Here is a 14,988-nt window from a genome sequence, read left to right as displayed (position 1 = left end):
AGAATTCTGAAGTAGAGAACTATGGGTTAAAATTCAAGTTCAACAACTTCCCAGCTATGTGACTGTTAGCAAACTGCTGGTAAGCTTTTTTTTTTTTAATATAGAGTCTCATTCTGTCAGCAGGCTGGAGTGCAATGGCGCTATCTCAGCTCACTGCAATCTCCGCCTCCCAGGTTCAAGCGATTCCCCTGCCTCAGCCTCCTGAGTAGCTGGGGCTACAGGCAGCACCACCACGCCCGGCTAATTTTTGTATTTTAGTGGAGATGGGGTTTCACCATGTTGGCTAGGATGGTCTCTATTTCCTGACCTTGTGATCCACCTGCCTCGGCCTCCCAACGTGGTAGGATTACAGGCATGAGCCCACCGCAGCTGGCCAACTGCTGGTAAGCTTTCTAAGCCTTGGTTTCTTCTATAAAATGGGGATAATAATAGTGCCTATCTCAATATAGGGCTTGGCACAAAGTAAATATTCAATGAATGTTAGCTATTATTTCTTAATTGCTGACAAGTAAAAAACATAAAACCCTGTGTCTGAGAGATATAGTCAAAACTAACCCCCCAATCAACAGTAGTTCTTTAAATACAAAATTCAATGTTGTATAAATTTAAATTCCAAGAATGTTACTGGAAGCATGACTTAAATAGAGGCGCTTTACTAAGACAAGTTAAAAAAAAACAGTAAACTGATTTTTAAAATAATTAAAGCATAAGGCCAGGTGTGGTGGCTCACGACTGTAATCCCAGCACTTTGGGAGGCCAAGGCAGGCGGATCACCTGAGGTTAGGAGTTTGAGACCAGCCTGGCCAACATGGTGAAACCCTGTCTCTACTAAAGATACAAAAAGTAAGTTGGGCATGGTGGCAGGTGCCTGTAATCCCAGCTACTCAGGAGGCTGAGGCAGGAGAATCACTTGAACCCAGCAAGCAGAGGTTGCAGTGAGCTGAGATGGCGCCATTGCACTCCAGCTTGGGCAACAAGAATGAAACTCCGTCTCAAAACAACAACAACAACAAAAATGATTAAAGCACAAAATATTCTGGTCATTTCCAAGTAGTTCCATCTTATTTCAGACATTTGGTATTGCATTTTGATGTGGAATGTGCTGAAAGAAAACATTTAAAGATGAAATTGTGATATAAACACACATCAAGACCGCCAAACCTTCTGATACTGCTAACATAAGTTTAATCTCTTCATTCTTCTTTTACCTTGATGATACAGTTTGGATATTTGTCCCCTTCAAATCTCACGTTGAAATGTGATTCCCCAGTGTTGGAAGTGGGGCCTAAGGGGAGGTGTTTGGGTCACAGGAGATGAATCCCTCATGAATGGCTTGGTGCCATCCCCTTGGGATGATGCTTGAGTTCTCCCTCTGTCAGTTCACACGAGAGCTGGTTGTGTAAAAGAGCCTGGCATCTCTCTTGCCATGTAAAATGCCTGCTCCCCCTTTGCTTTCCACCATGAGTAAAAGCTTCCTGAGGCCTCACCAGAAGCCGAGCAGATGCTGGTACCATGCTTGTACAGTCTGCAAAACTGTGGGCCAAATAAACCTCTTTTATCAATTATTCAGTTTCAGGTATTCCTTTATAGCAACACAAAACAGACTAACACACTTGACTTCCAGCATCAATTCACTCCTTATTTCTGCTGCTTCTCTCTTTTTTTTTGTAGAGATAGGGTCTCACTCTGTTGCTCCAGCAGGCTGATGTTGAACCCCTGGCCTCAAGCAATCCTCCCATCTTGGCCTTCCAAAGTGCTGGGATTACATGTGAGCCACTCACCTGGTCTTGCTTATCTCTTTTTCTAAATCATCTATCCCAGCCAAGTTAGTGATGGCCTCACAAGACTTTCTAGTTTCTCAACTAGGGTGAAGCCCACCTCATGCCTTTAGCATAGCTATTCCTAAGAAATACAATTGTTATGTCACACGTTTTGCAGATTGTGATACGCAGACCCCAAGTTTAGTCGAAGAAGTAATGGATATTTCTTAGTCACTAACGAAATTTCAAGACTCTAACAGAAATTATAGATTTTTCTGTTATAAGGTCCAAAGCTGAAAGAAAGCAATAAGCTTATTTCTGTCTAGAATACATACTGTCTGATACAACAATGATTCTTCTTCATTAGAATGTTTTGGTTATTTAAAAAAGTGAAATCAATTAGTTTTTAGTAAAACCATCCTTAAACGCATAGGCTGCCTGCTATGAAAAATTATAAAAAAGGATTTCCAGGAAATGGGAAAAGTTTACAAATCTTTGACCTTACAAGGGCTGCAGAATGTACTGATGACATTAATGTTTTTGGTGCACACTTCAGAGTAACAAAAAGACACGACCTAAGGCATTATGAAACCACTAGGTTTCTTAAGCATTTGTAGAGAACTACTCTAGATGTCAAATATTATAAAATACGACTTTTGATAATATCATACTAAAAGATATACAGTAGGCCCTCCGTATCCATGGGTTCCACATGAGCATCTGTGCATTTTGGCACCCTGAAGTGGGAAGACTATCCTTGAACCAGTCTCTCATGGATACTGAGGGATAACTATACTCTAAAGGGAACTACAGTGTTTTACCCCAAAATGTATTAATTTGACACATTTCAAGATGGCTGTTCAGAGGGCCTACAAACAGAAGTAGCCTTGCAAAGCTGTCTTTTGTGGGGAAGATTTGCATCTGTAGAGAAAATCTGAAACGACACAGCCAGGCTTTCTCTGAGGATTCTCCCCTGTCCAGATCTAGGATAAATTAACTGAGTCTGACACCCTTAAAGGTCTGAAAGAAACATTTATCACCTGTTCTCTGAAGGCTACTACCTTTGAGGTCTCATGTACATAATAAAACCACTTTTGGCCGGGCGCGGTGGCTCACGCCTGTAATCCTAGCACTTTGGGAGGCCGAGGCAGGTGGATCATGAGGTCAGGAGATCGAGACCATCCTGGCTAACACAGTGAAACCCCGTCTCTACTAAAAATACAAAAAAATTAGCCGGGCGTGGTAGCGGGTGCCTGTAGTCCCAGCTACTGGGGAGGCTGAGGCAGGAGAATGGCGTGAACCCAGGAGGTGGAGCTTGCAGTGAGCCGAGATCACACCACTGTACTCCAGCCTGGGCGACACAGCGAGACCTCATCTCAAAAAACAAAACAAAACAAAACAAAAAAACACTTTTACTGGCCAGGTTGCCTCTCCTCCCCCTCCCATAATCTGTTTTGCCATGCTCCAACCCCTATTGTTTCTGTAACCTCAACATGGCGGACAAGTGTCAGCCATGTGGCCATTTATTTTAGTTTTTATATTTTGTAAAACTTCCATGCATGTTAATAAATTTGTATGCCTTTTATTAATTTGCCTTTTGTCAGTTGATCTTTCAGCAAACCTTCAGAGGGCAAAGGGGACGTTTTCCCTTGGCCCCTAAACTTCATCCTCAATACATATTCTTTTTTATTTATTTATTTGAGATGGAGTCTTGCTCTGTAGCCCAGCTGGAGTGCAGTGGCACGATCTCGGCTCACTGCAACCTCTGCCTCCCAGGTTCAAGCAATTCTCCTGCCTCAGCCTCTCGAGTAGCTGGGATTACAGGTGTGCACCACCACGCCCAGCTAATTTTTATATTTTTAGTAGAGATGGGATTTCACCATGTTGGCCAGGATGGTCTCGATCTCTTGCCCTCCTGATCCACCCACCTCGGCTTCCCAAAGTGCTGGTATTACAGGTGTGAGCCACCGCGCCCGGCTTCAATACATATTCTTTAAGCCAATAAAACTATAATAAAGGTATAAAAGTTACCTACCTAGCTCTTTCCTCCACTGGGCTTTTTTTGCTTCCAACGAACTTCTATCACGTTCCCTTTCCCCCAGAGTACTGAATATATCAGCTGGTTTCCATTCATTCTCTCTAAGGTAAAACACAAAAGATAACAGAAACTGTATCATACATTTCTACACAACTAACTCCATAAATATTAAGTAATAAGCTTTTAAATAGCTCTAAGTATTCAGAGTAACTATTTCACATGCAAGTAAAGGAAAGGCAAAACCATATTCCGAAGACGACCACACAATAACAACAGATAGGAGTTACATACATGGCAATTTTTTGCTCACACTGTTTAGATGTCTCCTGATGTTCATTTAAGACAGATTTATTTTCAGCTGGGACAGATGAAACCATTTCAGTTTTTTTGAATAATCCCATAATGTTCTCATCCTTTGGCTGATTAGAAATACTGTTTAAATGTAGACTATATTGACCTAGGAGGTAAAATACATGTTTTAAAAATTAACACTAAATTACATCTATTATAATACTTGGCATAGTGCTATACAGTTCTTACATGTCTTATACGTTACTTAAATTAACTCTCAAAACAATCCTTGAGGTAGCCATTAAGTTTCCCTTCCTGTCAAAAAGAAAAAAAGGAAGCAGGGAGTGGTGGCTCACACCTGTAGTCCCAGAACTTTGGAAGGCTGACGTGGGCAGATTGCTTAAGCTCAGGAGTTCGAGATCAGCCTGGGCAATATGACAAAACCCCGTCTCTACAAAAATTACAAAAATTAGGTAGGTGTGGTGGCACGTGCCTGTAGTCCTAGCTATTTGGGACGCTGAGGTGGGAGGATGGGTTGAGCCCAAGAGGTGGAGGTTTCAGTGAGCTGAGATTGTGCCACTGCACTCTGCACTCCAGTCTGGGCAGCAGAGCCAGATGTCGTCTCAAAAAAAAAAAAACAAAGGAAACTGAAGCCCAGAGGTTAAATGGCTTGCTCATGACCATAGCCATACAATTTCTTATATCAAATAAGGAAAACAAGCGAGCAACAACAGAAAACAAATCTCCATTTCCTCTTGCCATTTTTAAAAGCTTTTAAAAATAAAAACTGGCCAGGCACGGTGGCTCACGCCTGTAATCCCAGCACTTTGGGAGGCCAAGGTGAGCGGATCACGAGGTCAGGAGATCGAGACCATCCTGGCGAACACGGTGAAACCCCGTCTCTACTAAAAATACAAAACATTAGCCGGGCGTGGTGGCAGGCGCCTGTAGTCCCAGGTACTTGGGAGGCTGAGGCAGGAGAATGGCGTGAACCTGGGAGGCGGAGCTTGCAGTGAGCCGAGATCGTACCACTGCACTCCAGCCTGGGCGACGCAGCGAGACTCCAGCCTGGGCAATGGAGCGAGACTCCGTCTAAAAAAATAATAATAATAAATAAAAAATAAAAATAAAAATTATATGGCCGGGTGCGGTGGCTCATGCCTGTAATCCCAGCACTTTAGGAGGCTGAGGCAGGCAGATCATGAGGTCAGGAGATTGAGATCATCCTGGCTAACACGGTGAAACCCCGTCTCTACTAAAAATACAAAAAAAAAAAAAAAAAAAAAGTTAGCCGGGTGTGGTGGCGTGCGCCTGTAGTCCCAGCTACTCGGGAGCCTGAGGCAGGAGAATGGTGTGAACCCGGGAGGCAGAGCTTGCAGTGAGCCGAGATCGTGCCACTGCACTCCAGCCTGGGTGACAAAGCGAGACTCCATCTCAAAAAATAAATAAATAAATAAAATAAAAATTATAACACAAATCACAACCCAAAGGGGAATAAATACAAATATCTTGATAAATACTCATTACCTTGACGTTATTTTTCTTATTTAGCTGTGAAATCAGTGGAAAACCTTTTCATGAATTGTCTCTATGCCCAGCTATAATATCAAAATCAGATGTTTTAGAGGGCTCACAGGCTGGCTCAAAAAATGTTCTGATTTCTTTTGAATGTGCTAGTTCTCCCAGTGAAGAGAAAGAAATCATGAAAGTCTACATGATTAGGCAAATTCTGCTTTTAACTTTGTTGATAGGATTTCTCGTTATGCCTAATAAGCAGGTTGTTGCTAGAATTTTAGCCTTAAACACAAAATCCAGCTCCCTCATTTTACCAAGAATAATCTATAACAAGAGAGTAAACAATTCCATCTTGAGTATCATGGGAATATTCAGGAGTTAATGGGTCCCCAAACCATTTGTGGGGCCTCTCCATGTGAACTGTTAATTTTTTATTTATTTCACTATTGCCTAATAAAATTTTAGATATTTCTATTGTCTTCATATTCGCAATTCCTTATCCCAAAGTGGAAATTAGAAGGCTTTTAAAAACACAATACAATGCCAGGACTTGTGAAAGACAAAGCATGTAACACTCTACTGTTCCTTCCAAATCTGTGTTAACCTTGTTTTTTAAAAAAAGTACTGCCATTTCTTAGCATGGAATGAGGAACAGGAAGAGTAATGCAGTGGCCAGGAAAGCAATGTTTTTCAGTAACTCAAGTCAAATAGTCATAGTAAGGTTTCCTTAATTTTCACTGGAAATACCATAATTTGTTTTTAAACAATGTTTCATGTAACTATTTTAAATACGAGTAAAGCCTCCTATATTCTAAAATAAGTATAATAATAGTTTTTTGTACTAACATTTTTTCTAAAATCCACAGAAACTAGGTTTCTTAATATTCTGAGCACTAACCTTAAAATATGGCACAACTATAAAAATAATTTTGCATATTAGAGAAAGTCCTCTAAAAGAACAATTATTTTAATAGATTGACAGGTTAAATTACAGTTTAAGAGTCAAAGTTACATAAAACCCAATGAATCTGATATTCTAAAACACATATTGAAAAAATCAAAATTCATGAAAACTTTAGAAAAATCTTACTTTTTGCCTCCTTTCCATTCTCAGTCAGGGAAAGAGATCTATTTCCTTGGTTTACAGTCATCAAAATCTGTTGTAGTTGGTCTTGTGTTAGACACACCAAACTGCTCTTCATGTTTTCAGCTGTGATGTGTTTTTTGTGAGGCTTCTGTTTACCTACTAGAGATGTATTTACGGTGTTTCTAGTCTTCTGCATATTAGGGGTTGCAGGTGAAATCTCTTTCTGGATATGAAGACAGTCTTTATCTATACATTGTTTACATAAATCCTTAGTGGATGAAAAAGTCATTCCATTTTTTTCACCTTTTGCCTGTGATGTTTCTGAACCAACTGGCTTCTTTTGCAAAAGTTTTTCACTCCCAATACAAGTATCTTGTGTTGATTTTAGAATGTGCCCAGTTTTTGTTCTTAAAGGACATTTTGCAATCTTGGCCTTATTTCCCATCTGTTAAAACACCAGAAGCTTATTCTTTATAACTGTCCAAGAAAAATCACCAATTATCTTTATTTATATGATCTGTGATAAATCAGTCCTCTAAACTTTTTTCCATTTTGCTATTTAGGTAATATAACCATAAGAAACTAACTCTTAATACTTGCAAATCTTCATCAACAACTAGAAATTATCTTACTTCAGGAACTTTTATTATAGTTGTTATAGGACATCTCCACTATACTCCAGCTTTGAATCTTATGTCATTAGATTATACCACCTACATTACCTCTTTTTTTTTTTCAATTAAAAAAAATTTTTTTAACTACTTTTTTTTGACACAGCATTTCACTCTGTTGCCCAGGCTGGAGTGCAACAGCACGATCTCAGCTCACTGCAACCTCCACCTCCCGGGTTGAAGCAATTCTCCTACCTCAGCCACCTGAGTAGCTAGGATTACAGGTGCCCACCACCATGCCTGGCTAGTTTTTGTATTTTTAGTAGGGACGGGGTTTCACCATGTTAGCCGGGCTGGTCTCGAACTCCTGACCTCAGGTGATCCACCTGCCTTGGCCTCCCAAAGAGCTGGGATTACAGGCGTGAGCCACCAAGCCCAGCCATTTTTTTATTATTATAAAGACAATGTTCAATGGATTTGTTTAATATCAGCTCACTTCACAATTTATATGGGGCCAGGATCCCAAGGCCAGAACAAATCAGAGAAAAGTAACATTTTTAAATATAAAATGTGGGCCAGGGTGCAATGGCTCATGCCTATAATCCCAGCACTTTGGGAGGCCGAGGCGGGTGGATTGCCTGAGGTCAGGAGTTCAAGGCCAGCCTGGCCAACAAGGTAAAACACCATCTCTACTAAAAAAAAATACAAAAAATTAGCTGGCCGTGGTGGTGGGCTCCTGTAATCCCAGCTACTTGAGGGGCTGAGGCAAGAGAATCGCTTGAACCCAGAAGGCAGAGGTTGCAGTGAACCGAGATCGTGCCACTGCACTCCAGCCTGGGCAACAACAACGAAACTTCATCTCTAAAACAAACAAACAAAATATATATATATATATAAAACGTGCTACCTAGCACTAATATTACAAATACCTTTTAGTATGTCACTGATTCTCACGTGCAGAGGTACTCATAAAAATTTTTTTATTGTTTTATAGTTCAACTAATCTTTGAGACTATTTTAAGTGTAAGAGCTTTAGAATCCATTATTTTAATAAATTACTTATGATACTGTATTATCTGTATTTTCCCATTTCTCTTCCTATAAACCTAAGAAATTAGGCAAGTAACCAAGTTTACTTCATTACCACAGATTGAAGAAAAATAAAAATGTAGGAGAGGCTGGGCACAGTGGCTCACACCTATAATCCTAGCACTCTGGGAGGCTGAGGTGGAAGGATCGCTTGAGCCCAGGAGTTTGAGACAAGCCTGGGCAACACAGGAAGACTCCCGTCTATACAAAAAATTTTAAAAAATTAACTGAGCCTGGTGGTGTGAGCATGCGCCTGTAGTCCTAGCTACTTGGGAGGCTGAGGCAGGAGGATCCCTTGAGCCCAGGAGGTCGAGGCTGCAGTGAGCCATAACTGTCCCACAGCACTCCAGCCTGGACAAAGAGAGAGAGCCTGCCTCAAAAAAGAAAAAAAAAAAAAAAAGAAAAGAAAAATGCACAGATTTTGATAGAACTAGGAAAGCACTCTGACCACATATATGTTAAACTTGATGATAATGAGATAGAGTTCAGCTGTGTTTAAAGAACAAACTATGGAGATTACAATAATTCAACCAGTGGGAAATGGGGGGAAAAAAAAGAGACCTGTAGGTGTTCTAGTAACTCAGGAGCTTACCCCATTAGAAGGAACAAAGAAAAGCACTATGCAGAGATAATTCATGAATAACTTGCAGAAAAGAGAATTCAACATCTAGTGGCAGAACTGCGAAATTTGGGAAACTAAAAAACAAAACAAAAAAGGAAGAAAATACTACTGATTTTGGTGTTTATAGTCTGTGAAGAGCAAAAAAGAAATGAGGAGGATCTCTGTAACCTCTATCAATATGGGAAGAGAAACTTCTTGAAAACAATCAATACAGAAGGGAAACTTAGGTTGCATCAGTATTTTGAAGTCCCAAATGCAATGGGGATAAACCCAAACAATTTGCTTTAAGGCAGTAAACAATTTAGGCTCAACATCAGTTGAGAACACAGTAGTTACTCTTAAAAAAAAAAAAAATTCTAAAACACCTCTAGATAGCTGATAGAATTTTATAATTAAAAGTCTAGTAATCAAAAGTCCAAGACTAGTAACTTTATTATAGGCCTACCAAAAATCCAAGACCAGTAATTCTGTTTATTATAGGCCTATAAAGGGGATCTTCAGATGTTCTGAGTTGGTTAAAATGACAATAAAATGTCTTCACAAATGTGGCTTCTATAACAAATCAGCCTGGAGAAGATAAAAATCAACCATTACAAATAGCTTTTCATCTAGGAACTTGATAAAGGCCACTGTATTTGTGAATATGTTTCAAATAACAGCAGTTAGTTGCAATTTTTAATAGGGAAAGGGGTAGGAATAACATACAATCTGTAGTCTGTGATTAGGGGAGCATACATGGTGTATAACTTTATGATAGAGAAAGAGAAACAATTTTTATATGTAGTTTGTGGAATTGTTCTGATCATCTTCACCTATTTATTGAGTGATATTTTGGGTACTCCAGCAACTTCTTCACCTTAATTAAACCTGCAAGTAAAGCCATCAAGGGCTTAGAGTTGAAGGGTAAAGTGGTACATCACCCAAACTGGGTTCTATCCACAGACAAGCAAAGACTTTAAGACACTGCAAAGATAAAAGGGGGCTGTAGTAAGTTATGGAAGAGAAGAGACATTCCTACTGATATTAATCTAAAAATTAAAAAAGAAATAGGTAGCAAGAAGAGTAGAAGTATCAAAAAAGTTGGCTTTTTTTGCTTTTGTTTTTTGAGAAGGAATTTCGCTCTGTCCCCCAGGCTGGAGTGCAGTGGTGCGATCTCGGCTCACTACAACCTCCATCTCCAGGGTTCAAGTGATTCTTCTGCCTCAGCCTCCTAAGTAGCTGGGACTAGTGCCACCACATCTAATTTTTGTATTTTTCATAAAGATGGGGTTTCACCATGTTGGCCAGGCTGGCCTTGAACTCCTGACCTCAGGTGATCCACCCACCTTGGCCTCCCAAAGTGCTGGGATTACAGGCATGAGCCACCATGCCCAACCTCAAAAAAATTTTTAAATGGTAATTCCAGCCTATGCAACATAGTGAGATCCCATCTCTACTAAAAATAAAAAAAATTAGCTGGGCATGGTGGCTCATGCATATGGTCCCAGCTACTCAGGAGGCTGGAGGAGGAAGATCTGCAGCCATGATTATGCCACTACACTCCAACCTGGGTGACAAGAGTGAGACTCTGCCTCAAAAATTAAAATAAACAAAGTGATAATGTATTTTGTAGAAAAAAGCACAATAGATTCCTGATAAGGGAAAATAATTTAAAAGGAAAATTACCCTTAAGCTCAAGTGCAACCTTTTAAAGGAAAATGCTAAATGCATGCTACAATTTGTGAATTAAATTTCCCCTTTGGTGTGGGCAAATGGAATTTGAGTATGAAAAGAAAAAACATTTCTGTTTAAAGTCTGAATATCTATTTTTAAAGATCTCTGGAGTGCATTGTCCAGTACAATCCATTATCCATTAAATTCCATTAAAAATTAAAGGAAATTAGAAATTCAGTTGCTCAGTCATACTAGTTACATTTTAAGGGTTCAATAACTATACATGACTAGTGGCTTCCATATTCGATAATACTGATTTTATTAATGAACACTTCCATTAACACAGATGCTTTACTGAATAGCACTTATCTAGAGAAAGAGGTTCTATTGGGCTAAACCTAAAATGATTCAATTTTTGTGAAAGGACCAATCTGAAAGCAAGAAAATAATAACTCCTCACTATAATTCCAAACCCCTTAGAACACTTGACATTTCCCAGGAATTATTTTCTAACCACTGTAAATAAAACTGCATTTTACATTTGAAAACAGGTCAGGTCAAAGTTATATGGCTTACCTTCACAGAAATTTTTGATTTATGTTCTACAAAAGAAAAAAGAAATTACTAAACTATCCACCAAAAACATACTAAGGTGGTAATGCAAGAAAACTGTAATTAATATTGTTATAAGATTTTAAGCTAGCAACATTATCCTCGAAAGCATAAACTTTAGATCTTGACTGAGTATTTTTTTCTAATCCAGTTCAACGATTTACTTCTATTTTATTTTTGTTTTTTATCTTTCCAAGGTAAAACTATAAACAGAAAAAAAAATGCGAAGGAGAAGGTACCAAAGTACACTGAGTTTAAAAACGAATACCAAAAGTGACTTTAGCATTTTACTGTGGTCTTACTATCAACTTTTCTCAAATGATACATTCTTTACATGCAAAGAACATAATTACATAAATTTTACTTGTATTATTCATCAGGCAATAAGGATATTTGCTATATGGATATAATGAACACGCAATATACTGGAACATTAAATGTTATGAGTCTGAATACTGACAGTAGTAAGCAGTGTTGTAATCTGATTTTATTTGGCTAGAAGGAAATCTGCAGAAGTTTGAGGAAACAGCTTTTTCCAAAATATCATTTAAATATCACTCTATTACAAGCAAAAAGTCTGTTGAACTAATATAAATTTTATGTATGAATTTAAAAGTTAACATTTCAGATTTCTGTAACACAACATACCATATGGAGACAATATTAGCTTGGTTTTTCCATCCAGTAATTCAGTTTCAAGCTTTAAACCATCTCTGCAATAAGAAAAGAAAGTTGTCTCTCATTTTTAACAAACCGCAACATTTTAAATAACCAGAAATGTTCATTTGAACCTTGACAATAAATCCATTATTTTGAATTTATGCAGGAATCTTGTACACATCGAACCAGTGTTTTAATTAAAAACGTTTTGCAATCCAAGATAAAACCCACAACTACAGGGGGAAAATTCTTGAAACTCTTCCATACTACAAGCATTGTTATCATTAACCTGAAATCTCATTTTGTTATTGGTAAACTATAAATTAAGTTATCATACCACCATTTTTTAATAATGCTGTTACCAAAACTCCTCACATAAGTTAAAGGAGCAAGATATATTTAACTGCCATTCATTAGTTTCATAATGAACTCATGACTAAAACATTCTACGGAGTGCTGGAGCATCGATATGACTACTAACAATGCCATCAAGGTTAGTAACTGCTTGAGCAAAGAGTACCACTTTCAATATTTCAAATAATACATAGTGATATTTAGTTTGGTGCTTTATACGTGTATGTCGGAAGCAAAGGCATAAAGTAACAATAGGCACTGCCAACAAAATTTGAACGTCTGTTAAGGTCCTAAAACTCCGCTGAGAACAAAAATGGCAGCCCATACATACAGTCCATAATTCAGAGAGAGAAAATTAAATCCAGCAAGGCAGTCAAGGGAGACAGAGGCTGGGAAAGGTCTGATTAGGAATGCGAAATTTGCGGTGTTGCTCAGGTAGGGGAAATCAAATTACCTCACCTTAACTATTAAAGGTAAAACACTGGAAAGCATAGGTTTTACGGCTTTCCTTATTGCAGGGTTATGAACAGTTCGTGTTTATGTTGGTGAAACGTCACCAAGAAAGAAAAGACCTTCAATGGTAAAGTACCTTCAATGACGCACTGCACTGTAATCTCCTTAAGGGACACACTATCTTATTTATTTCCATATCCCCAGATTCTAAAACATAATAACATTTGCTGAACGATGTGTAGTTAGGTCTGAGTTTGGTGGCTTCTCATCTTCTCAAAATATCAAACTTGCGAGTGATGAAGACCATGCACCAGCTCTTTCTATTTCTTCACCCCTACTTAAGGAGCGCCTACTAGGTGTTAGGCACCGGTACTACATCGATTTCTTGAGAAGCCTGGTTCCCCGCCTCGTGGGCCTAAAACGAATCTGGGCGTTCCAACATTCTGCAAGACTCCAAAAACAAGGTGGCGAAGAACTCGGGGCATGGGCCAGGAGTCCTCCCCAGGAGCCGCCACGCTTCCTCTAACTGTCTCGTCATTTCTCTCCTTTCCTCCTCACCTCTCTTCCCTCCTCATCCTGAGGTAAATAAGGGACCGAAAGGGGATCACTGGCAGTTTTAATGCGAGTCATTAAGTGAAAACGTAAGGTCTGTGGAGTCGCTAAGGGCCGACCCATCTGCCTCGATCTTCTACCCGAGAACTGGGCTCTGCCCCTCTCGGCGGCGCAGGTTGGGAACGTTCTCCAGTAAAGACTCCAAGGGACAACCGAGACACACATGCCTCCCTCTCCGCTGACGACCATCTTCCTTACCCCAGCTTACCCCTGCTTACCCCAAGTTCATGGCCTGACCTCGCACTCTCTCCACAGAACGCTCAACCCCCTTGTGTACGTCGGTTGCCGCAGCGGCTCAGCAAGCGCTACGCCAATTGGATATAGAGGTGCCGGCGAGCTGAGCAAGTGGACCAATCAGGGTGGGGCATGCTGGCGGGTTCGCTGAGCTGGGCCGGGGCTCCCGCGGCAACGGTTGCGTATGCTGTTTGTGCCCCATTTGTGCCGTTTGTTCCCCTACGCACAGCGGAATTTGGCCTGACCCGGCTTATGAGTCTAAAGCTTCGGTGGCGGAGACCTGCGCTTCTCGCAATTGTAGCCTTCCAAAGCGCGCGCGCGCGCACACACACCCCCCCCCCCCTTTTTGGGGTCAGCATTTGCAAGTAAGTTACAGACATTGTAACACTTAACTCTTTAACATTGCAGCATGTATCTCCTAAGAACAGATGTTCTCCTATATAACCGCAGTACAATTATTATACCTAAGATCATTAATTTCATAATAATTCCCTTCCCGATTTAATTTCCCCCACTTGTCCTAAGAATATCTTATAGGCATTTTATTTAGAAAGCAAGAGCCAATCGCGCCACTGCATTCCAGCAGTTTGGGCGACAGAGTGAGACTGCGTCTCAAAAAAAAAAAAAAAAAAGCAAGAGCCGATCAAGGATCACACATTACATTTGGTTGTTAAGTATCTTTGCACACACTCTTTCCAGACAAAAACAATGAAAGGTATTAATTATTAAATGCCTGACAAACCTTTACTTTTTTATTTTTTATTGTTGTAGTATGTGTGTTAAAATTTGCTATTTTTAGCCATTTTCAAGTGACAATTCCATGATACAATGTTGTGGAATACACCAGTATATTTTTCCAAAAGCTTTTTAATACCCCCAAATAAAAATTCTGTACCCATTAAGCAACAACTTCCCATTCTCCTCTCCCCTCAATCCTAAGACACCTCTAATCTTATTTCTGTCTCTAGGAATTTGCCTATTATAGATACTTCATGTCATAAAAGTGGAATCATACAATATTTGTCCTTTTGTGTCTTCTCTCAAGTAGCATAATGTATTCAAGGTGCATCCATGTTGTAGGATGTATCAGAGCTTCATATCTGTTTATGATTGAATAGTATTCCATTCTATGTATATATATACCACAATTCGTTTACTCATTCATCCATTAATAGACATTTGGGTTGTTTCCATCTTTTAGTTATTGTGAATAATGCTGTAGTGAACACTGATGTACAAGTATCTGTTTGAATCCCTATTTTCAATTTTCTTGGTATACACCTAAGAGTGGAATTACTGAGTCACATGGTAATTCTATGGTTAACTTTTCGAGAAGCTGCCAAACTGTTTTCATAACAGTTGCAGCATCTAACATTTCTGCCAGCAATGTATATGAG

The 14,988-nt window shown here is 39.5% G+C and overlaps 1 protein-coding gene across 6 annotated transcripts in view; it reads right to left on the bottom strand.

Moving 5' to 3' along the window:
- CCDC66 (coiled-coil domain containing 66) overlaps positions 1-13,684 on the bottom strand; it is a 64,644-nt gene extending 50,960 nt beyond the window's left edge. For 3 of the 6 annotated variants that reach the window (XM_055383006.2, XM_031009039.3, XM_031009040.3), the window contains exons 1-6: positions 13,576-13,684; positions 11,927-11,991; positions 11,243-11,268; positions 6,695-7,136; positions 4,090-4,255; positions 3,796-3,899 (exon numbers count right to left, since the gene is read on the bottom strand). In XM_055383006.2, coding sequence (XP_055238981.2) covers positions 3,796-3,899; positions 4,090-4,255; positions 6,695-7,136; positions 11,243-11,268; positions 11,927-11,991; positions 13,576-13,586 — 814 coding nt within the window. In that variant the 5' untranslated portion in view covers positions 13,587-13,684. Of the gene's footprint in view, positions 1-1,208; positions 1,464-3,795; positions 3,900-4,089; positions 4,256-6,694; positions 7,137-11,242; positions 11,269-11,926; positions 11,992-13,575 lie in introns of those variants that run through there. The other 3 variants (XM_031009041.3, XM_063703861.1, XM_063703862.1) reach the window with 3 other exon arrangements.
- Positions 13,685-14,988: the final 1,304 nt, after the last annotated feature.

This window comes from Gorilla gorilla, chromosome 2 (assembly GCF_029281585.2).
Source record: "Gorilla gorilla gorilla isolate KB3781 chromosome 2, NHGRI_mGorGor1-v2.1_pri, whole genome shotgun sequence".
Taxonomy (NCBI): Eukaryota; Metazoa; Chordata; class Mammalia; order Primates; family Hominidae; genus Gorilla; species Gorilla gorilla.
The sequence above is the reverse complement of the archived record's forward strand: the minus strand, read 5'-3'. Positions and strand labels throughout refer to the sequence as shown.